Raw genomic sequence first — 25131 nt, forward strand, 5'->3', positions numbered from 1 at the left:
ACGTGTTCCATTTAGTTTCAGTAATAACTGAATTAGGGATCTAATTGTGAAACTTTAACCGTCGAGTGTTAGCAGATTCGATTGTTTTTTAACTTTAAAAAAAAATGATAGCACCAATGATTGTCACTCATCCCCACAGAGGGGGAGTTGCTCTCTGTTTAAGTCCCCAGGGACGAAGGAATGGAGAAGCTCTTGTAAGATTCGTCAGTCAAGAACACAGGGACATGGCCCTTAAGAGACACAAACACCATATTGGTCAACGGTACATCGAAGTCTACAGAGCTACTGGAGAGGACTTCGTCAACGTTGCTGGAGGTAAGAGTTAATATAGATGTTTTACACCTAGAGGTAGGTTTAATATAGAAGTTTTACAGCTAAAGAAAAGGCTTACTGATCAGTAGTTTCACATTTTAATTATATCAAATATATCTTCGGATGCTCAGTATTTCTGTTTTTATCCTGAATAGGAAGTTATCGATTTAGGAAATTTATCTGTATGAAGTCTGCAGTGCATATTTGTCAGTTAATACTTAACGGAATCCAGGCCTAAGTTTTTATTATTTTCAAATGTTATTTCATTAGGCTCCACCGAGTTTTTAGGGCACACAAAATTGAAATTTTGTCTGCATTAAAAACTGATAGTATAAGTTTATGTATAAATTGTTATTTCATAGACTTTTTGTTTTCTTCTCAATTTTGTAAACACTCTGGTTAATGCACTTATACCCTAAAAACACAATTTACTTGTATTTGAAACAAACTTCCCGCGAACTAACAACGATAGACTTAGTATTAGGCTTAGTATAATATAGCAATACTTAGCTAGCAGTAGTTTCCAACCTGGTAAGGATGATATATTTATTTTAACCACTGGTACTGTGTTAGTTTCAAAGGTAGTTGTTGATAGAATGTTTAAATTCGATAGCATCTTGAATGACAATGTTTCCACTCGATCGAAACGGTTCGTATACAATACTATCAGCTCAGGTACTTGTACTTTGGGTTTCCATAGAAAACGATCGTTATCAGCGACATCTGCCAATTATTATATTTCATAGCAAAATTCAGAAAATAATAGGCATGATATTTTGGAGCAACATACACCAGAAACGTTAGACTTTAAGGAAAATTCAAACTTTTTTCATCTACCAGCACTCGCTATATTAAAGTACAACAACAACAACAAAAATAACCCTTTCTTTTCTAAAAAAAACTTTTGGTTCATCCTTACCATGGTTGTGAAGATTATAAGTTCACTTGGTTTATATCAAAATAAACAATGAGACAAAATTGTTATTAAAATAATCGTACACTTTATATTTCGTTCAAGATTTTCGTTACAGTTTTAGAAAAACAAAATTATGTTCGTACTTATCTTTTACAACCGTGTCCAACTGATCGCCTGTGTAATCTTCACTTACTTATAATGTAATCACTCTTTCAGGAAGTAACAATGAAGCTCAGACCTTCCTTTCTCGCGGCGGTCAAGTCATTGTGAGAATGAGAGGTCTTCCTTACGATTGTACAGCTAAACAAGTGGTAAGTAGAAACTCAATTCCACGACCGTTAACTGGAGCAAAGTACCATACTTAGTAAAACATTTAAATTATCGAAACTTAGTTTCCAGAAACAAATCCATCGACGAATAATTTTCAGAGTGCAAGAATGAGGTGTTACTAAAAGATGGCGCTGTAATTGTGTGGTATTTGAAGATTCAGTGTGCTTATTCTATCACTCTATTATTCCGATTAAAGACTTTCAAAAATAATAACAACCAGATAAACTTATTACGAAGTCAAATCTTCGTGACACGTGGTCGTTTCGGTATTTTTAGGAAAGCGTTTCTTTGCCGTTAAGCCTAAAACCAGACAATGAGCTATCAACGACTTCGGCCTGGCATGGCCAAGTGTGTTAAGGCGTGCGACTCGTAATCTGAGGGTCGCGCCAAACATGCTCGCTCTTTCAGCCATGGGAGCGTTATAATGTAACGTTTAACCTCACTATTCGTTGGTAAAAGAGTAGCCCAAGAGTTGGCGGTGAGTGGTGATGACTAGCTGCCTTCCCTCTAGTCTTACACTGCTAAATTAGGGACGGCTAGCACAGATAGCCCTCGAGTAGCTTTGTGCGAAATTCCAAAAACAAACAAACAAATAAACAAACAATCAACGACTTCAAGAGAAGTATCCAGGCACTTTTCTCACAGTGTTTCGAATGAACATTTTTCCTAAGCCTCAAAGTGTCCTTTTAAGGCTTGAATTTGAACTACCTTGTTCATTGTAATGTGTCGTTTAAAATGGTCTCAATGTAAATAGTTTCAGTTGAAAAAATCACGTTTGGCTTACTAGATAAACTATTATCTTTTGTTAAAGACTGCTCGCGACCCTATCACATATTTTGACAACCAGTTTTGGGTGAAATTGGGTTATGACCTGTGACTTGTAAAACTCTGATTAAAAATAAACAACCTCGACTTGTTAATTTAATGTTGTAACTGAGCGTCTAGTAGATTTTATTCTGTGTTTATGTTGGTTGTGACGATTATGTTTCTGTGAAACATAAAAAACTAACTCTAATTTAAATGACAGCCCAAACAACAAACTTATTAACTTCTGCTTTTTATTATAGTTGGAATTCTTCGCCAGTGGAGATAATCCTTGTGAAGTCCTCGACAGCGAAGAAGGTGTTTTATTTGTGAGAAAGGCCGATGGACGAGCGACAGGAGATGCATTCGTGCTCTTTGAGTCCGAGGGTATGGCAGCACGTGCTCTCCAGAAACATCGAGAGTTGATTGGCTCGCGGTACATCGAATTGTTTCGTAGTACTACAGCCGAAGTGCAACAGGTGGGAACTTTGGGTGACGTCTTGTATGAAGTGCGCATGTACTTGTGAAATACAAACACCAATATATTTCCAAACAGCAAAATGTATTTTTGAATTTGATAAAAATATTAGTCAAGAGTCCTAAAAATTTAAACTTTTCTAGAGAGTTTCTAATTCATCCTAATTAAGCATAAGAGAGACTGAAACTGTAGTTAGTAAACTGTGTATAAAGATCTTGTTTTTAGTATATCGACATATGTCGGATTAAGACTTCACGTAACAGTCGTCTCTGCACCAGTTTTTTGCCAAAACTGTTCGATTAACTATAGACATACCAACAAACTTTCCAGGATATGTTTTAAATTTTGTCTTTTAAGAACAGATATATAAACATGGTTGATACCAACGTTTGGGGTCTGTCGTTTATCTACATTAAGCCTCTAATACGTTGGTGCCAAAGTAGTGCACTTTTATTTTGTTGAAGCGTACGTGTAGATGTGACACGTGTGTTACTTCGTTTGGCTTTTATTTCCACAGGTGGTGAGGAATTTATATTAATGTTAGAAGTATTTCCGGGTTTCTTTGTTGCTGTATGTCTAAACTACTTTAATGTAACGATTGGTTAACTAAAAAAAACAAGCGTCATGCTTCCATCTTGCTACCTGTCTCAGAACTTCCAGTTAACAGATAAGTAGATGTTAATTTTCGCTTGAAAAGAAAGAAGATAAATTTGAAAGTAGGAAGAACTGTTTTTGGTTTTCAAGTTACCTTTCTGCCATCTTCTGGAGAGTCTACGTTTAGCGTGAATAATGTCTACAGTGCACAATGAATGGACTAGGTATAAAATATTGATGTATATACTTGTACATTCTCTTGTTTTTTCTTTATAAATTAATTATTTTACTGTTTCATTCGTAATATGCTAAGTAAATGTTTTGAAATGTTGAAATATTTTTGTCCGAGTTGTTTGTTTTTCATCTAACTGCGAAATTTGAATTTTTTGTTTCGTTTTTACGGAGAAGCTGTTAGATTTTCATTTGCCTGTTTTTATCATAGTCAATTTATAACTGTACAGTTATTGTTTTAGTTGAAATGTATCAAATGAATTTAGTTTTCCAGCTAGTGTAAATTGTAACTTACACTTGTAGCAGTGGTGCTAACCAATTTCATTTTAGATACAGTCCAGCTACAGACCTGTCACCAGAAAACATAACTAATACACTATTGAAATACCATCCAGCTACAAACATGTCAACAGAAGACATAAACAACTAATACATTATTGAGATATCATCCAGCTGCAGATATGTCGCCAGAAGACATAAACGACCATTACACTGTTGAGATACCATCCAGCTACAGACATGTCATCAGAAGACATAAACTGGTACATTGTTGAGATACCATCCAGCTACAGACATGTCATCAGAAGACATAAACTGGTACATTGTTGAGATACCATCCAGCTACAGACATGTCATTAGAAGACATAAACTGGTACATTGTTGAGATACCATTCAGCTACAGACCTGTCATCAGAAGACATAAACGACCATTACACTGTTGAGATACCATCCAGCTACAGACATGTCATCAGAAGACATAAACGACCATCACACTGTTGAGATACCATCCAGCTACAGACATGTCGTCAGAAGACATAAACTGGTACATTGTTGAGATACCATTCAGCTACAGACCTGTCATCAGAAGACATAAACGACCATTACACTGTTGAGATACCATCCAGCTACAGACATGTCATCAGAAGACATAAACGACCATTACACTGTTGAGATACCATCCAGCTACAGACATGTCGTCAGAAGACATAAACTGGTACATTGTTGAGATACCATCCAGCTACAGACATGTCATCAGAAGACATAAATTGGTACATTGTTGAGATACCATTCAGCTACAGACCTGTCAACAGAAGACATAAACAACTAATACATTGTTGAGATATCATCCAGCTGCAGATATGTCGCCAGAAGACATAAACGACCATTACACTGTTGAGATACCATCCAGTTACAGACATGTCATCAGAAGACATAAACTGGTACATTGTTGAGATACCATCCAGCTACAGACATGTCATCAGAAGACATAAACTGGTACATTGTTGAGATACCATTCAGCTACAGACCTGTCATCAGAAGACATAAACGACCATTACACTGTTGAGATACCATCCAGCTACAGACATGTCATCAGAAGACATAAACGACCATTACACTGTTGAGATACCATCCAGCTACAGACATGTCGTCAGAAGACATAAATGACCATTACATTGTTGAAATAGAGTTGTCACGTATTACAAATTCAAATAGCCCAAAGCTCAGATAAAATATAATTTAAATTTAGAAGTTAAATAAATGTCATTATGCATCCAATTTATGACACTTGTCAACCAGAATGATACACACAGTTTCTTTCTTTTATAATACAAATATATTTTAACATACAAACAATAATACAATTTAGAATAACAATTATTGGAAATAGTCAATTATACAAAAAAGTTTACGAACTTGCATACAATATTGAATCTTATATATGATCCGGTAGTCCTTGATATCTTATCAGGGGTTCACGATGAGTGAATTAATTCCGAGTTGATGTAGATACAATTCACTTGACAGGGAGCTAGCTTTGTATTCTTCTTTCGTCGACGTTCACACGTCGAGCCTTTCCACTGATAAAGTTGTATAACGTTTTCGTGAAAATATTAATGTCCGATGTGAATCATCTAAGTTAAACGGTTTGTAATATTCAAAATCTATAAACGTTCTTGATCAAATATCTGTGGGTTTAAGGTTAATAAGTGTTAATCACAGTTATATCTTCCAAGGTTTATAGTACATCACCTGTAGCATTTGGCGCGTCGAGTTGGTTTTATTTATAGGCGTGAGGAGAGTTTCTAGAAATGTCAGACTGCACAACAATACTGACGATACACCAGTGTTTATGTACACACATATATTGTTGATTCTTACACTCTAGAATCCTCTACAACTTTAGTAAATAGGTTGGAATTTGACAATATAAATTTAGTAGTGTAAGTTACATACACTATATATATATAAATATCACTTGAACATCGATATTATAATAGATCTATATTAGTAAATCCGTCATATAGGCCCATCATCAGACGACATAAAAACACCCATCATACTGGTGAAAGGAAAGGTCATCATTGTTATAAACTATTGAAACACTGTTATGGGTACCTGTCGCTTTATCTTTTACTTTGTATATATTCTGATACAACACCTACTTCACGTTACTACTAATGTTTTAATGGATACTACAGCAGCATCGTTATTAACTTTCTTGTCCAGGTTCTAAATCGCAGCATGGACCCTCGGACTTACGAACAACTGCAACCGTTGATAGCCAACATTCCCCAAGTCCCCTTGCTTCCCCAGCAGTTACTTCCGTCTGGTTCCAGGAAAGACTGTATTCGTCTTCGGGGATTACCGTACGAGGCCCAGGTGGAACACATCCTTGAATTCCTTGGAGACCATTCCAAAAACATTGTTTTCCAGGGTGTCCATATGGTTTACAATGCTCAAGTTAGTAAATCTATTTTCTCACGTCCATAATTTTGACTGAATCACGGTATTTGATTTTTATGCAGTAAAATATTAAATACAAATAAAATTATTATATTTTGAGACTCGGATCAACTATCATCTTGAAATATTTATTATAAATCTTTAATTTTTTCTTTTAACATATGCGTTATTAAACATTAAGACATTAAAAAACATCATGTAACACCCTTTGCAAGTCCAAGTCACTTGATATAAATAGAAAATGTTTCAACTAAAAAATTCAGTTCGAAAGATAAGTTGTTCCAATAATAAGCTAATACCAGCGTCACTTGCTCCCCTCCCCAGTGGCACAGCGGTATGTTTGCGGACTTATACTGCTAGAAACTGGGTTTCGATACCCCTGGTGGACATAGCACAGCTAGTCCTTTGTGTAGCTTTGTGTTTAATAACAAACAAACAACAACTGACGTTGAAATATAAACGAATATTTGTACCCAAAATTCCTTATTATTTCAGATTTTTTTCAGAAGGACAAGGCAGTCTGAAATACTTTGGCACCCGTAATGTTGCACAAATGTAAGCGGAATGGGTTTCAAAATAGAAACTGTTTTCTTGTCAGTTAGGCCCAACTGGTATTCTTATTGTTGTGGGTTCTAAAAGTGCGAAAATAGATGACTATAAAGACATGGCAACCCACACTGAACAGTTGATGACGTATTTCTGGGTTGATCGGTGAATACTTCTAAAATAATACCTTAAGGTAATAGTTACAAACTAGAAGAAAATTTTTGGATTCAAAACAAAACAACAACTTACAACATACAAATGCTTGGATATAAGACAGAACAACATGTTACAGTATACAAATGTTTGGATTCAGAACAAAACAACAACTTACAACATACAAATGCTTGGATATAAGACAGAACAACATGTTACAGTATACAAATGTTTGGATTCAGAACAAAACAACAACTTACATTATACAAATGCTTGGATATAAGACAGAACAACATGTTACAGTATACAAATGTTTGGATTCAGAACAAAACAACAACTTACATTATACAAATGTCTGAATTCAAAACAAAAAACACTGAATAGTTCTCAAAATGACTGCTTTTAAATTTCTGTGAACATTATACTAGTTGAATACATCTCAAAATAACACGTCAAGAATTGTAAAAAAAAAAATTAATATACATTGAAACAAAAATATACTTGTTTTAATAAAATATTGTGTTGTTAAATGACCTTAAACCACAGCTGTTGGGATACAGAAAGTACTAACTGTTTGTTTACTAGAGAGTTTCGGAAATAGGTACAAATGTTTTTTCGTCAGATATTTTATTTTTTAAGTTTTAGCTGGCCCAAGTAAAAGTATTAAATCAAGCGCAGAAATGAAACTGAGGTTTCTCACCCTAGGGTCAGCCGTCTGGAGAGTCTTTTATTCAGATGGATTCAGAACACTCTGCTTATTTAGCAGCTCAGCAGCGCCACCATCGCTACATGGTTTTCGGTAAGAAACAGCGGTATGTAGAAGTCTTCCAGTGTTCGGTGGACGACATGAACCTCGTTCTTACTGGAGGGATTCCTGTCCAGAGACAACTAATTTCACCAGGTAAGTCGTCCATGTTGGATGTCTTCCTTTCACACGGCTTATCTCTTGGGGTAAGTAGCCCTTTTTTCACAGTTTATTTATCCAGATAAGTCGTCCTTATGGAAAATATTCAACAGTCTTGTATTTCAGGTATTGTTTTGAATGAGGAAATTGGTATTTTGAAATAGTAGATACATATTTTTGTCCATACTAAGAGGATGCAATTCTTATCCAGGGCGACATTTAAAAAAAAAAAAAAAAATTCTGATCCAAGTACACCGTTCTTTCGTGAATGATTCATCTGTTCTGAAATATTCATACATACATCGTATGTCTCTTGATGAGTCATTCTGGGAGGGCTGTTAAGAGACATCTTTCGTATCTTGTTCGGTCATTGTATGAAGGCAAAAATTATCGTTAAAAGAGTCATTCGTTGTCTTTTGTTCAGTCATTTTGTCGTAGTTCGCTAAAGGTGCATAACACATACCTTTACTAAGTATTTGATATCTGTTTGATACGTGTTGTACTGAACATAAGACACGATTCAGTAGTTGTTGCTTTTTGGGTAAAACAATCGATAATCCTGTAAGTTCCTATCTTTATTGTATATTATTACGTTTTGAATATTCTTGTATTTATTTCTTAAAACCACTATATTCATTGCTTCAAAAGTTCTATATCTATTCTATGCTCAAAATTACTTTAAAATATTATATTATATATTTGTAATATTAAAATTGGCATGGTGCCAGTTATTTTTATTTATATCCATAAATGTTTGTTTTTTATTTAATTTATTGCAGGAGGACCAATATTACCGCCACCTTACGGAACTTACCCTTACGTGCAAGCGGCTCCAGTGTTGCCGACAGTGGCTCCACTAACGCCACGTGTGCCCACCTATTACCCACAGATTTTGTATTGGCCTTACCCAAGTCCTCCTGTGTCGCCAACTGCGTATTATAACCATACTGGACCTACCATGGTAATCATGCGCGGGCTCCCGTTTAACTCCGTTGTAGCTGACATTCTCAACTTTTTCCAGGGGTTTCCAGAGGTTAGGGGCTTTCCTTCTACTTTCTTGCTTGTTTTCGTTCTTGTCGCATGGGTGATACTAAGCGGGATTGTACTCTTAGCTACAAAACTGCCTTCCGCATTTCTAAGGGATAGACGGCTTATTTTTCTTTACCTATCAGCTAGGTGGAGGTATCTTATAACGTTTACTTTTTTGGCCACCAATGTAATCTATCCTTGAAATTAAACTAGTGTTAATGTATGTCAACAGAAATACGTTTTTACAAATATTGTGCAAAACTATCTCAACATATAATAAATTAATATTTCTTTGCTAAGGAATTTTAAAATGAAATAAAACATAATAATTTTAATTATGATATCTTCAATGAAATAAACTCTACACAAGGGCTCATGTAATTATTTTACCACCCTCACTAATACTTCAATAATTTTTGCTCCATAAATATTTGAAAATGTATTAAAATAAAAGTAACAGATAAAGCTACGTTCACATAATAATTCATTCTCACTTTCTTTGTTATTTGTAATAAAAATTCCAGTGACCTGCTCATTTTTCGTACGTACGATACCTCTCATATTTCCTTGAATCAATAATCTAATCTTGTCACACCTGACACACGTTTTATATCGCTCAAGGCATTATATAACCTCTGTATAAAATTCTAGTCATTAAGCCACGCGCACACCAAGAGACCTTAAACACTCCATCTGTTCAAAAACACTACAAACGTGTACATTTTTTTTTAAATGTAGATAATAACAGTATTAATAATTTGTAATAAAACACTTGTGTTTATTATTTTTTAAATATAAATTATCGATCACTGGTATGTCATATATTCTGTTACATGAAAACTTTGTCAACACAGGCACAAGAAGTCTTTGATGTGGTTTATTTTATTATTTTATCTATCCAAACAGAATATTTATTGAGTAGTTATTATGAGTAAGTCCCAGAACCTAGGTAATATACTTAAATTATCTATGATGAACAAAAAAAAACAACTAGTACCTGTACTGAGTTTTAATATTTTTTTTTCTCACATGCTGAATAATATTCCTAAGTGAAATACGTAGATTAACAGTCCAAGAAAATTAACTAGACTTAGTGAAAAACAACATCTGGTTATAGGTTGGAGTAAAAGCGCCATCTCTTGTCTTACTACACTGAACATTATTTAAAATGTAAATAAACCGCTCATTTCTACGGTGGAACACTTGGAGTTTTCCATGCTTTTATTGAAATTAGTTTTTCCATGATAACGTAAAATATATTTTGGCACAAAAGTACGACCGTTGTTTTGTAAGTTGACTAGCAAAATGTATGTTTATTTTGACTTTTTATTGCAGTATATAATATACATCTTCATGCCTTAGCCATGTGATTAAAAGTAAGAGAGAATGTAAATAAAAAGTTATTTTTAACGGAAATATAACGTTAATATAAAACTGAATAAAATGTTTGATGCTATTACCATTTAGTAGAGAAATAATTAAAATATAGCGAGTTTACTTGGTTATAATTTATAAAAAATAAAGCTTATAGTTCAAACTGGTAGAGCTCTCTGGGAATGTGTTTACACAATAATACAGTAACGGATGGGGCCGTATGTAGGTCAAAGGTGGAAGATGAAACCATAAAAATGTCCAATGAGGAATTTGTGTTATAACCATATCTAAAATTATGGTATATCATAATGAAATTTAATAGATTTGGTTATACCTGATCGCCACCGTGGTGTTTGGATGGTAAGCTACAGGGTTTAAACAAACCATCCCTGCACTAGTTCTGTACAGGTAACCCATTGTTCATTTTTGTGTTAACAATAAACAAACATTCCAGACTACACTAATTAAGATAAACTTTTGTATTTAACCCTTTCCACGTTTTAGGACCTTTAATGATTTTCATGGATGCGCTTATTTGATCAATTACGTAAGTAGCTCAGAGCGAAGCGCATCCTTCTGGTATTATTGAACAAGAATATTTAAAAACAGTTTCATTTATCATAGGTTTATGTTTGCGTTTGAGCGAAAATAACTTAACCTATCATCGTTCACATGCGCATGTCCTCTTCGTAATCTCCTAAGCGGAACCAAAACAACCAATTCTTATTGACATTCTCAGGAGCATTAACTGGAAACTAAAGACGTACCTGTGCATTACCTATGATACTCAGACGATTTAGCATTAACTCCTGTGCACCACACGTGATTCATAGGGTTAAGTTTGTTTATTTTGTTTTTTTTTAACTTGATTCTTTGTCTTTTTTTGGGGTAGTTATTATCTCTTAAAGATTTGTTTTCGAAAATGTGAAATCGAAAATCTCGATACATCAGAAAGCGTCATACTAAAATAATACTTATTTCTCTGATAAACAGGTTCATAAAGTTAAAGTGTGAAAGTTGGACCTAAGCTTCACATTAGTTTCATGAATTTGTAACACTATCTGAACAAGTTAGTTTCTGTGAAATAAGAAGCTACATCTGTACCTTAATTCTTCTTCTTTGAGAATACCTTGATCACCGTCCCTCTAGTAAGGCCCGGCTTGGTCAGGTGGGTAAGACACTCGACTCGTAATCCGAGGGTTGGAATCTCCGTTACACCAAACATGCTCGCTTTTTCAGTCGTGGGGGCGTTATAATGTTACGGTCAATCTCACTATTCGTTGGTAAAAGGGTAGCCCAACATTTGGCGGTGGGTTGTGATGAGTAGCTGCCTTCCCTCTAGTCTTACACTGCTAAATTAGGGACAGCTAGCGTGTAGATAGCCCTCGTGTAGCTTTGCATGAAATTCAAAACAAAACTCTAGTGATAACAGTGCTCGTGCTGTGAAAATGGTTTGAACACAAAAAAATGTAGTAAATGGAAAGCAATATTTGAAGTTTATGGTCTCATTATTTCTCATGTAGAATTTTAATGGTATATTCAAGCACTATGCTCTTTTTATCATATATATATGTACTCCGTCCACCGTGGGGAATCCAACCCCAATCTTTTTGTGTTGTTACTTTGGGAGTTAGTAAAAAATATTTTGGTAGATCACGATTCTTGAATAAGCCGTTTATCCTGTCGAGTCTCTTGGAGATATCCATTTGCGATGTGTTTATTAACACTGGGTGGCACTTACGAACAGTATAACCGTTATATAACATCAACACATTGATTTGAATTGAAGTTTTTCTACTACATAGTATTAACTCTTTTCTGTGAAGTAATGTTAAATAATATACATAATAAAGTACCTTAAAGATGTAACTATAAGGTGAGTTGATAAAAGTTATATCGTTATCAGAGAAGCAAAGTTTATTTTTGATGTATGAATTCTGAAACCTACGGATTTTTTACTGTCCAACTAATTACTTCAGTATTGTTTATTTTCTTTTTATATTTAATTAGTTATATATGTCGTAATTTTTTGTACAATCCTTATAATTTATTTACCTATTTAAAATATAAATACTGTTCGTCCTGCCCATATTAAATTTTTTGACGTATTCTGTTTAATCTATATAATTTCACCATTTTTTAGTTAACTTCTGACTGTATCCAACTTCAACGTAATACAGACGGACGGCCAAACGGGGAGGCGTTAGTTACGTTTTCCACACGAGCAGAAGCGGAACGTGCCATCCAAGAAAAAAACCGTCAGAATATTGGAAACCGTTACATTGAGCTTTTTATGGCTTGAAATGATGGAAAACAAACGAAACCATTGCTATCGATGGTGGTTTAAGGCAATATATATATTTTTTAAAATCCAAATTTAGCTGTGATGACAGTATAAGTGGATTTTAAAAAAACTTCTAATCTTAAATTTTGCTCGCTACGCAAGAGAGTGAGTTTGTTCGTTTGCGTTGTATAATTTTGTTAGTGAAGTAAAGTACAACAACAAGGTTAAGCCTATTCGATTCTTGCAAAGACGACAAAATCCGAGATGTCTTCCATTCGAGGTTCTTCGCTGACATGAAGAGAAACGTTTGTATAGCTATTTGTTGTATTTTTAATACATGTTAACTCGTGTATTAACTTCAAGTGTATTGTTTGAATAGACGTTTTTGGACGATTCTAAAGATTTTTCTTATTAGGCGATAAAGATAGTTTTTTTTTGCTATTTCAGACTTTTATTAAAGTTTTGTTATGTTACGTCAGTTATAATATTATGTTCCATATATCGTTTCATAGAACTAGTTTCTGAAACAACAAAAATTGCATAACTCACTGTTATCATGTGCATTCCAAGTGCCTTAATGCATGCTATGTTGTCAACTTTTAAACTTATTGTTTAATGTTTTAAAGTTCTAGTTTACTGGAAAGTTTTAATCGGTCGAGCAGCTATCGATAACTACTGTATGTTTGGTAATTAAATCAGATTATTATTGCTTTTATTTTTTAGCGTGTTGTTTATGTATAATAGATTTAGTGAGCATTTGATTTAATATTGTGAGATGATTTTAAACTTTTATCTTGTTCAACTTTAGTAAATATTACTCCTACCATGTATGTTGTACTAGTTAGTAATGTTTATTGTTATATTAATAGCTTAAACGGACATCATACACAATTTGTTTTAAACTTGGAGACTGTGACGCTTTGGTTGTATTAATTCTTTAACAGTGGAATTTACATTTTATGTCTCCGAATTTTGTCTCGAATATTGCGTGTATAAGTTACAACTGCATGATTTAACGAATTTACGTAAAAACATGTGAAATTATAGCTGTACGTATGTTCTGTACTTTACCTATTGAGTTAGAATACTCTGAAATATTAAGAAAAAATATCCATTAATAAAATTAAAAGAAAAAAGAATTATGAATCCAACATCATATTTGTAATTTGTTTTTAAGGATTTGTTATAACCGCAGTATGACGTAAAGGTTCAATTTGAAAGTAGAACGAAAATTAGAAACGTTATTTAGAAATTTACTGTAATGTCTCAAAGCCTTTTTTTTTTTTTGTGTGTGTGTGTGTGTGTCAATTTTGTCATGATAGTTTAAAATGATTTGTTTATTCTATAAGTACCAATGTTCGTTCCTTTCCACTGTTTGACACAACTGTCTCAACTCATATTTACCGAATGAGATTGAAATGTATGACTTTTAGATGTAGTTTAATTTAGTAACTAAGCATAAATAATTCTGAGTCAGTGAGAATTTCTAATTTGCAATATTATTAATTATTACTTGTTGGTAATTTCTTTCCAATACGGATGAAACAAATGGATAAGTGCTTTAGACCTAGTCTTTGATATAAATTTTAAACAGTTCACCTATGCCATAGATTTATTGAAATGAAGTGGGAATATATGAATAGCTGCTAGCTATTTTAAAATTTACATGCAAACTACTTGTTGAAACGATCCGTTTTTGTAGTAAAAATCTAAGTGCCTATAGAAGTAAAGCAATTAAGACATTTGTATATTTTTGAAAACAAATTTTTTTGACTTTCTTGTATTCTTCTACAATAAATACCTTGCATTAATTGTGTTGAAAATCTCTGAAAGTTCATCACACTGAACAGGGACGTTTTATATTCGGTTATAAATTACTACGTATATAGATAGATGTAAGGACGTACAAAAAATTGGGTAGCTCTTGTATGTTTCGTAATTGTTGATGTTAATTCAAAGCAAAATTAAAATTGTAATAGGCTTAATACTAATTGTTGGATCAAATGGATTGTACAAAAACTTTTCCGTCCACTGAGGCCCGGCATGGCCAGGTAGTTAAGGCACTCGACTCGTAATCCGAGGGTCGCGGGTTCGAATCCCCGTCACACTGAACATACAAGCCCTTTCAGCCGTGGGGACCTTATAATTTAACGATCAATTCCACTATTCGTTGGCAAAAGGGTAGCCCAACAGTTGGCGGTAGGTGGTGATGACTAGCTGCCTTCCCTTTCGTATTACACTGCAAACTTAGGGACGGCTAGTGTAAATACACTGGAAAAAAATTGCAGATATTATTTGGTGGACTCAATACAAGGCTTTTTGACAGTGACAACAACAAAATGTATAAGGAGGCCCTTCTCTGTTAAATGTAACGAGAAACATTGCACTGTGGGAAAGGGTCATTGTTATCTCTATGATTACACATTGTAGGCTGGGGGTAACGTAATATTTGGATACAAAAAGAGCATGACATGTGGGTAAAAAGTTTCCTAACAATGAAACCAGACAAATCTGATGACTGAAATTCAGGTGTAGTAACAACAAGGAAATAAGCTAAAACATTCACCATTTTTATCGATATCTATAGAGGATGGACAAAAAAGTTGGTTGGTTGATTTAGTGTTTTATGGCACAAAACAGCTAGGCTATCTGTGCCAAACATCCGGAAAAAAAGGTAAAAGTAAATTCAGTAAAAGTCATAAAAGGAAATTAAGGTAAAACAAAACAAAGTTAAAAAATAAATAAACAGCATAAAACCAATGTTTACATCTAGTCTACAACGTCAAGAGAAAAACTACAGTAATTCAAGTTGTAAAGGACTTTCTGCAGTGTGACTGTAATAATCATAACTCGCCAGGAAGACTAACAGGTTAAGTACAATAACCACCGTCAGTCACCTGAAGTTGGTCTTTCCAGTCCTGGTTTCAAGTTACTTAATGTTACGGCCAATTTCTAATTTCAAATTGAACTAGATGAACTGTGATTTCTGAAATGGAGCCACATCAAAAATTACTGGACAGTGTCACCATCACCAATAACACTGTCTAACGTTATGGACAAACCTTGGGACAAAACATGTTTAAAATGGTGCCGTCGTTGAGAGTCGTAACGACAACAAGAAAGTAATATGTGGCTTTATTGTGACCTGAGTGTTACAAACACTACAACACTGGTGCATCAGTTCCAGATAAAAGAAAACGATGAGTTATAAAACTGTGACCAATGTGTAGTCTTTCCGATCCTTCCCGAAGCAAGACGGCCAAAGTCCGATATAGGGTTTTATTTGGAAAAGCTTGTTTTCGCGTTGCTTACTCCAATTCGACTGCCAGCTGGCACGGAGCCGAGTCTTGAATACAGGACCATAGCCAAGTATGGAACAGGCACAGTGGTGATAGTGTCAGAGCAGATAGACTTAGCTGCAATGTCAGCGAGCTCGTTCCCGCGAATACCAACGTGGTCCGATATCTAGAAAAAATGGATAGAAGTAGATGTTATAGATAAATGTGCCAGTCGGTTTTGAATATCAGCGAGAATAAGGTGTGAACCAACGTGAAGCGATTCCAGGGCCAGTAGAGGACTAAGCGAGTCAGGATAAATAGTACAGTTCGAGTACTGCTTAGCTTCTATGTGATCCATGGCAAGATAAATGGCATACAGTTCAGCAGTGGACACAGAAGCTGTAGAGGGAATTCTGCGCGCAACCACCGAACCACAACTAACCATGGCAGAGCTCACACAGTCACCTGATTTTAAACCATCTGTATAAATAGGAAAGGAAGGACGGTTTGAAAGATGTTCAAGAAATAACAGACAGTATTTCCAATCAGGAGTTCTGCTTTTCTCACATGACTTAAAGATAGGTCACATTTGGTGACTGTAAGAAGCCATGGCGGGATGGGCTGACCAGTGGATATAGCAATGTTATCCAAGGACAGACCCAATTCATCCAACTGCACTTGAATATGAAGGCCAAAAGGAGCAAGAGCATATTGTTCTGAAAAAGCATGGCCCATCGAGGAAGGAAAACACAACTGCAGGTGGGATGCTTTGGTAAGGAACGAAGTTTCGAAAGATATAGTAAAGAGTTGCAAACGGCAGAGGTGCAAAGAAGGTTCATGAGACTACGTATAAGCTCTGAACTGGGAAAGTGCAGAAAGCCCCAGTGCAGAGCCGAAGTCTTTGATGATGAATAGGGTCTAGCATCTTTAAGGCCGATGGTCTGGCAGAGCCATAGACCAGTGATCCATAGTCGAGGTTTGATCGAAAAAGAGCGCGATATATCTTTAGCACAGAACATCGATCTGCTTCCCAAGTGGAAGTCGAGAAGACAGAGGATGTTCAGTGCTCTTGTACATTTCACTTGTAGCTGCTTGATGTTTGGTATAAAGGACAACTTAGGTCAAAGATAAGCCCCAAGAACTTTTTCTCAGGGACCACAGCTAGCACAACTTCACCGATACAGAGTTCAGGATCAGGGTGAATACCCTGTTGGTGGCAAAAGTGCATGCAAACAGTTTTAGAGAGAAAGAAAGTAAAGCCGTTTGTAGTGGTCCACTTCAGTAAACAATTGAGGACATTCTGTAGCTACCACTCAATATACCTCATGTTCGACAACTGACATGAGATGTGAAAGTCGTCGACATAAAGCCCATTTGCAACAGTGAGAGGGAGTTGTTCAGTGATAGCACTAATTTTTATACTGAAAAGTGCGACACTCAGAACACAGCCCTGAGGGACACCAAGTTCCTGTAGAAAAGGACGGGAAAGTGTCGAACCCACACTAACTGGGAATCTCCTGTCAGTTAAAGAATTTTTTTTATAAAAATGGGGAAATGGTCACATGACCCATATGTATGGAGGTCTAGCAAAATGCCATACCTCCATGTTGTATCATAAGCCTTCTCAATGTCAAAGAATATTGACACAATAAGTCGTTTGAGAAAGGCTTCTCTGTTTGATGTTTCAAGTCGAATCAGGCGGTTCATGGTGGAGCACTGTCGTTGGAACCCACACTGGGTGGGCGAGAAGAGGTTGTTTGATTCCTCGAATCAAACAAGACGAACATTAACCATTTTCTCTTAGGTCTTATAGAGACAGCTCGTCAAAGCAAATGGGCGGTAGTAGAAGGAATCTTGGGATCCTTCCCAGGCTTGGAGAAAGGCAGGACAATAGCCTGGCACCCAGGCATCAGGAAAAACATTCTTCTGCCAGATCCAGTTAAAAACAACCAGAAGGATAGGAAAAGAAGCAGGAGATAGATGGCACAGCATTTCATAGTGTATATCATCAGGTCCAACTGATGTACTGCCAGACCAATGAAGAGCCAGTTTGAGTTCCACCAGTGTAAAGGGACAATTATAATCATAGAGACAATCAGCTCGAAAGGAAAGAGGTGATTGCTCTGCCAGAGTCTTGATGGCCAAGAAGGTGGAAGAGGCAGAAGTGCTTGATACCCTGCAAAAGCGTTCCACCTAGAGTATCAGCGATGCTCTGGGTATCAGTTACTTTCTGGCCATTAGAGAGCAAGATCGAGAGGGGGACAGTGATATTGCCCACTGACCTTTCGAATCTTGTCCCAAATGATTTTGGAACTGGTGGTAGGGGATATGCTGGTTGTGAACGTAATCCAAGTTTCCTTCTGGCTTTGACGTCTCACAGATCGAGCATGTGCATGGGCCCGCTAGAAACTGATGTGGTTCGAGAGTGTGGGATATCTACGGAAAGTATCCCAGGTTCGTTTTTGAGCCTTCCGTGCCTTGTGGCAGGCAGGATTCCACCATGGACGAGGATATAGTGGAAAACGTTTCGAGGTTTTAGGAATTCATTGAGCAGCTGCTTGTATAATACAGTCAGTTACTTCTGCCACACAGTCGTCTATTGATGGCTTACAGACAATAGCAAATCAAGTTCTGCGAGAGCAGTGAAAGAGAGCCAGTTTCCCTGATCCAGCTTCCACTGGGGCACGCGGCTCGGGTGGCATCGCCCACGGCCCGTCTCTCAAGATTATAGGAAAATGATCACCGCCTCGTGGATTATTGTCAACCATCCATGAAAAATCGGAAAATAATGAAGGGGAGAAAATTGAGAGATCTATAGCAGTAAAGGAATGACTAGGTGCATGGAAATAAGTGGAAGAACCAGTATTGAAAAGAGAAAGGTTGTGATCAGAGGGCATATGCTCTACAGAGCGACCCCTCCTATCAATACCAGGACTTCCCCAGAGGGGATGATGTCCATTAAAGGCCCCCAGGATAAAATAGGGAGATGGAATTTCTATATAAAGAAAACCGCCGAAAGGTGACTGTATCAGCAAGTTTCAGAAATGTTTCCTTAAGGAGAGACAAACAGGATGGTAGGAAGCAATCAGTGTTTTTATGTCATCCAGATTAGAACGTAAACCTCGACAGTTCCATTGTACCAAGGTGGCCATTTTTATTTACGTGTAGGCGAATTAGGCAGAGAACCCTTCAGTTTACGACCACGTTTTTTCCTCACTTTCCTTATTCGAGGGAGGTCTATCGACGACCTCCATGAATCCTGCCCTGGGTCGATTGGGCAGGTCTTTGCTGTTGGAAGGGAATTCCAGAGATTGAGGACGTGAACGAATGATTGTTTTGCATCTTGGGGTGAGAGAGGAAGATGGATCCGAGGAATTGCCTGTACCTGGAACCAAAGGATGTGGATCTTGGGGTTTGGTGGAATGTAAACAAGGGACAGAGATAAGTGTTGAAGTTGATTCATCAACTTTTTTAACCATGGAAGTCAAAATACTTTTCATTTGTTTGTAGAACAATTCTTTAGGAGGAACATAGGGATCTGTCTGCACTCCCACAGTAGTTGTGAAACGAAGTGCAGCAGCATACGTCTGAGATGAGGTGGTGGACAGCAATTTTCGAGCCTCAGGATAAGTAATGTTATGAATCGTTTTCAAATGCTGCACCTCTTTTTCTTCCAACCATTTAGGGCAAGAACTAAAGTAGGACGGGTGAGAGCCATTGCAGTTGATGCAATGAGGGTCTGTTTCACACTCATGAGCATCATCATGATCCTTGCCACCACAATGAGCACACGTCAAGGAACCATGACATGACGCCTTCGAGTGACCGAACCGTTGACTTTGGAAACATCGGAGAGGGTTTGGAATGTATGGCCATACTCTGCAATTAAGATAACCTGCCTTGATGGTGGCAAGTGGACGTAGTGACGTAAATATCAGAATGAGAACATGGGTCGGCACCATCTTTGTGAGTGGAGATATGCCTCACTGCAGAAACTCCTTGGGTGGAGAAACCAGCGAGAATCTCCGACTCTGGGATGTTCTTCAAATCCCTTTCAACAATAAGTCCCCATGATGAATCCAAAGTACCATGAGGTGTAACCTCTACAGGTGTATCCCCAATTGCCTTTAAATGCAACAGGAGTTCATTGTGTTGAGATGTGGATGTTTCCACCAATATGTCACCAGATCGAAGCTTTTTTACTGACTTTGGAGAGCCAGCAAGTCCCTCTAGTCCATTCTGAATGAAAAAGGGGAGATATTTGCCCTAAAGGTTTGTCTGAAGGTGAGTGCAATATAAGAAAATGAGGTACAACAGGTGGTATGGATGGTGAGGATTACTGCTCAAAATCTTCAAAACGTGGCCGTTTACCTATGGACTGATTTTCATTATTTTATTAAGATTTTTACTTGGAGTATCCATAATAAAGAAAGAGAAATTTCGGTGCCCACTGACCCCACCCCACCATGGAGCCCTACGAGGGGACGCACTACTATGTCAAACAAGGACACTGCTGCAACGCCAGGGTTTTGTCAGCACTATACCCAAACACCAGCATCAGGTATAATGTCCACAACACCTGCTGAGAACAACCAACACTGGTACTTGGTTGACCATAGCTCGAGTAGACCAGCCGATTGACCCAAGGGGGACCACCTTTAGGCCGCCCGTCTACAGGAATTCAAGGCCAAAGTGGTGTATTAGGGTTGGGCCCCTCAACCACCAGGATCCTCTCCTCCCCTTCACGGGTTGCCACGCACGGCAAACACGTGGGTGGATGTTTGGATCACAGAGGAGGTAAACTGAAAGAAAAGAACTTTCTCTGGGAGGTCCCCTCATTACGTACAGGAATCCACACAGAGGGAACAAAAAGTGACCCACGTAAAATGTTAGTTATATCGTTTATTAGATAACAAAAATACGTACAATTATATGCATTTAGATTGCATTCGACGAAATCTGTTCAAATATGATCTCAAATTGTAATTTTAACAGTGGATTTTTTGTAAATACTTGAACTTTTCCCGATTTTAATTACCTTATTTCATAAAAGATTAACTTTTTGAAGTACTCAAAGTAGGATGACAGGATACAGATACTGAATATCTGTATAAACTCATTGAAAGCTTGTCACGTTGAATTTCAATACTGCTTTACATCAAGGAAATATCGAGTAAATATTAACTTGTGAAACTGGTTTGGGTTATTTTGAATTTCATTTATAGGATTTATATAAAAGTATTAAAAAAAAAGACAAAACAAACAATGCACTACTTAATATATTTGTACTAGCTTATCGATGCGTTTCTTATATGCTGTTCTGCGAGTAATTAATGCATACTTACATCTTTTCCATTTCACTATTGAAAATGCCCGGCGTGGCCAGGTTGGTTGAGGCATTCGACTCATAATCCAAGGGTCGCGGGTTCGAATCATCGTCGCACCAAACATGCTCGCCCTTTTAGCCGTGGGTACGTTATTATGTTACAATCAATCTCACTCTTCGTTGATAAAACAGTATCCCAAGAGTCGGCGGTGGGTGGTGATGACTAGCTGCCTTCCCTCTAGTCTTACACTGCTAAATTAGAGACAGCTAGCGCAGATGGCCCTCGAGTAGCTTTGCGTGAAATTCAAAGAACTATTGAAAAATCGTCTCTAAACACCGATACGTAGTAGAAAGTATTAAACATATAAATTGAAGAATGATAGGTTGTTAAATTTTATAATAGTTTGAGTGATAATAAAAAAGAAAAATCTAAACTTTACTACGTACCTGAAACTATGCAGCGAAATAGTCGTTGTAGTTGTTGAATATTGAATTGAGTCCAGATTTTCTAACTATAAAAATCATCCATTTTTTCAATAAATATTTTATTTTGTAATGGAAACCAAGAAGGAAATGGGATGTCTTTAAACGCAAATATCTTAAAGTTCAACGTGTAAATTGAACAGTTACTTTTCCCCAGAATGAAAACCTTATCGTTTCTTAACCGAAAAGTTAGGCCTACATTATCCAATACGCAGTTTCTGAATTGAGTTCTATCTTGTTAAGAAACTGCAGATAATAATGTAGGCCTATCTACTTACGAATAGTTAGGCCTACGTTGTATCATTACTTTGTACTAATATAGCAATACTTAAGCTACCAGATATGTACTTTTTAAGATTAATTTTAAACCACTGAGAATTTAACACAAAATACTTGTATATTTGTGAAGTTTTAAAAAAAGACATCGGCTTATTAACAGTAAGTCCTGCTATTCAGTTAGAAATAGCACAAGCTGCTTGCCTTTTCTATGGTCAGCAGTACTAAATTACTGATGGCTACAAATGAATATTGTTTCTAAAGTAACTATTTAGTTTGTTTGAATAAACTGCATTTCAGATTGAAAATATTAGTACCAAAGCTTTTCATCACAACTAAGATTCACAGTCAGTGAAAACAAAATCTACTTTGTGCACAAGCTTTGAACTTGTACACTTAATTGTAATTATCCTAGTTATTCAGTCACGAATTGCAACGTTCACTCCACTAAATAAAAACATCCCCCCCGAAAGTGTCAGATATAGATTAAAACTAGGTTCATATACAGACAACTTTCCATCTTCCAAAGACAGCATACAAAAGTTGTTTTATATATTGTATCCTCTAGACTGTAGTTAGTTGGTTGTTACTGAATTAAAGGAATTGCGGTAACTGAATGTTCAAGACTTTCATGCGTAAGCCTTAAACATGGAAATAAATACTGCCACAGGAAAAACGTTCAAGCCCAAAACATTGTGAATATTAAAACATCTCGTATAACTACTTTAAGCAGTTACAGGCTTTTCGTACCACAGCGATTTAGGTTTTTTCTTTTCTGTGGAATACAACTTACTTATATTAAGCATATTTTGAAGTTTTTAAATGCTCTAAATATACTAAACCAAACAAGGTTGGCTAAGAAAAATTAGAATACTCTTAATCGTATAATAAATTCATAACTGCATAAAGTAAAGTTTTAAACCTACGCCAAATAATCAAATGAAAACCGCTTTATATTTCATACCTGTTTGTAATAAACAACGTGTGAGGAAATGTAGGGTGATTTTCGCACGTAATTATTTTCAATAAAAGTTGTAGAAGAACCACTCTTGGATGCACGCCTTAAACCAGCTAGTTTTTTAACACTTTCAAAAATCAAAACACGATTTACTTTTCATCACGTAAGAACAATTTAACTTTGAAATGCTTCTTATGTACACATTTTTTATTTTGTATAAATCTTTACATTTCCCTTTTAAAACAAAATTTCAATGAATTTCACAAATTCTGATGATAGTGAATATATTATATGATATGAACCCACGACTGGTTAATAATTTTACTTTTCGTGTTTACTAAACTTTTTTAAAAACAAAGAGAAACAGTTTTTTCACATCTTAACTACACATCGCTAACAGATTTAGCATCTTAGTCACCCACTCTACAGTTTTTCCTGGTAGAATGTTCTCGACCTTTTTACCAATACTATTGCAATTGGTTGCAAGTTCAAACGAGTAACAGAAGTGGAGGAAAGAGATCATATTCTCCAAGTTTATTAATAATTGCAATCTGGTTTTTGGGAGTTATAATACGTTATTGGTTTTGAGAAATGTCGAAATACGAGTTTCTCTGCAGGGGTCTTTTACACATTTTTCGACATACGAGGTCTGTGTGTGGTTATGAGGTCCATGAGTACTACCAACCTCATGTGTATATATACGAGGTCTGTTCAAAAAATACGCGGACTGACGTCATAAAACAAAATGTACTTTATTTAGAAGTGACAGGTCTGGGACCCCTTCAAAGTACTCTCCTCCCCATCGCACACACTTATCCCAACGGTGTTTCCACTTGTTGAAACAGTCCTGGTACGCTTCTTTTGTAATGTCCTCCAGCTCCTTCGTAGCATTTGCCTTAATCTCGGGAATCGTCTCCAATCTTCTTCCTTTCAAGGGTCTTTTGAGTTTGGGGAACAAGAAAAAATCGCAAGGAGCAAGGTCAGGCGAGTAGGGGGGGGGGAAAGAACAGTGATCGAGTGTTTGGCCAAAAACTCACGAGTTCTGAGGGCTGAATTTCGCAACAACGCGGTGCATCTTCAATTTTTCGGTCAAATTCTCGTAACAAGATCCAACTGATATCTCACACTCTTCAGCAAGCTCCCTGACAGTCAAAAGTCGATTTGCCCGCACCAGGGTGTTGATTTTGTCGACGTGTGGATCGTCAGTTGACGTGGAAGAACATCCAGGACGCTCATCATCTTCAATGGACTGTCGACCATCCTTAAAACGTTCATGCCACTTGAAACATGCCGTACGCTTCATAGCAACATCACCGTAAGCTGTGTTAAGCATAGCAAAAGTTTCAGTCGCAGATTTTCCAAGTTTAACACAAAATTTCACAGCAAGTCGTTGCTCCTTCAGTTCATTCTGAAATCCGCCAAACAAAAAAATCGCACTTCACTTAAAACCGCGTAGCTAATACACAAAGATATCTGCAATCGGGAAATGGCGTCGTAATCAGCTGATCTGTGCGAACCTAGCGGATTCCCCAGGAACCAACTGGAGCCGCGCAATTCAAACAGTCCGCGTATTTTTTGAACAGACCTCGTAAGATAAATTGTTATATTTACAATATTAAGTATTTTTTTCTAACTGAAAAATTCACTTTATTCTAGAATTCCTTGAAATTATTAATTTTAATCATTTTGGAGGTTACTTTCACAGCTTTGGATATATTTGAAATATGTTTATAAAATTAACTTAAAATTTAATAAATATTTGAATGAAATACAGAATTTCAGGGTTTTCTTAAATACAGTTGAAGCCCAATCCTAAATAAGAAAATTGTGTGAAAACAACAACATACAAAAAATTCCAAATTTTATAGTAAAACAAAAAATTAAACAGGTTTGGAATTGTATATATGTAAAAACGGCTGGTTTGGGTTGAGAAAACTCAAGTCCAAAATAAACCAATACAAAGGAACACCTTTATAGTTATATTGCCCCCCCCCCGCTAGTAAAGCGGCATGCCCATGGATTTACAACACTAAAATCATGGGTTCGATTCCCCTCGGTGGGCTCAGTAGATAGCCCGATTTGGCTTTGCTGTAAGAAAAACAAACAAGTA

At 36.4% G+C, this 25131-nt stretch overlaps 1 protein-coding gene across 4 annotated transcripts in view; it reads left to right on the forward strand.

Moving 5' to 3' along the window:
• LOC143238743 (RNA-binding protein fusilli-like) overlaps positions 1–14511 on the forward strand; it is a 47409-nt gene extending 32898 nt beyond the window's left edge. For 3 of the 4 annotated variants that reach the window (XM_076479247.1, XM_076479248.1, XM_076479250.1), the window contains 7 exons: positions 140–315; positions 1445–1539; positions 2626–2841; positions 6174–6407; positions 7815–8010; positions 8793–9046; positions 12560–14511. In XM_076479247.1, the coding sequence (XP_076335362.1) occupies positions 140–315; positions 1445–1539; positions 2626–2841; positions 6174–6407; positions 7815–8010; positions 8793–9046; positions 12560–12718 (1330 nt within the window). In that variant the 3' untranslated portion in view covers positions 12719–14511. The remainder of the gene's footprint in view (positions 1–139; positions 316–1444; positions 1540–2625; positions 2842–6173; positions 6408–7814; positions 8011–8792; positions 9047–12559) is intronic. The other variant, XM_076479249.1, reaches the window with a different exon arrangement.
• Positions 14512–25131: the final 10620 nt, after the last annotated feature.

The sequence above is a fragment of the Tachypleus tridentatus genome, chromosome 13 (genome assembly GCF_004210375.1).
Source record: "Tachypleus tridentatus isolate NWPU-2018 chromosome 13, ASM421037v1, whole genome shotgun sequence".
Lineage (NCBI taxonomy): Eukaryota > Metazoa > Arthropoda > Merostomata > Xiphosura > Limulidae > Tachypleus > Tachypleus tridentatus.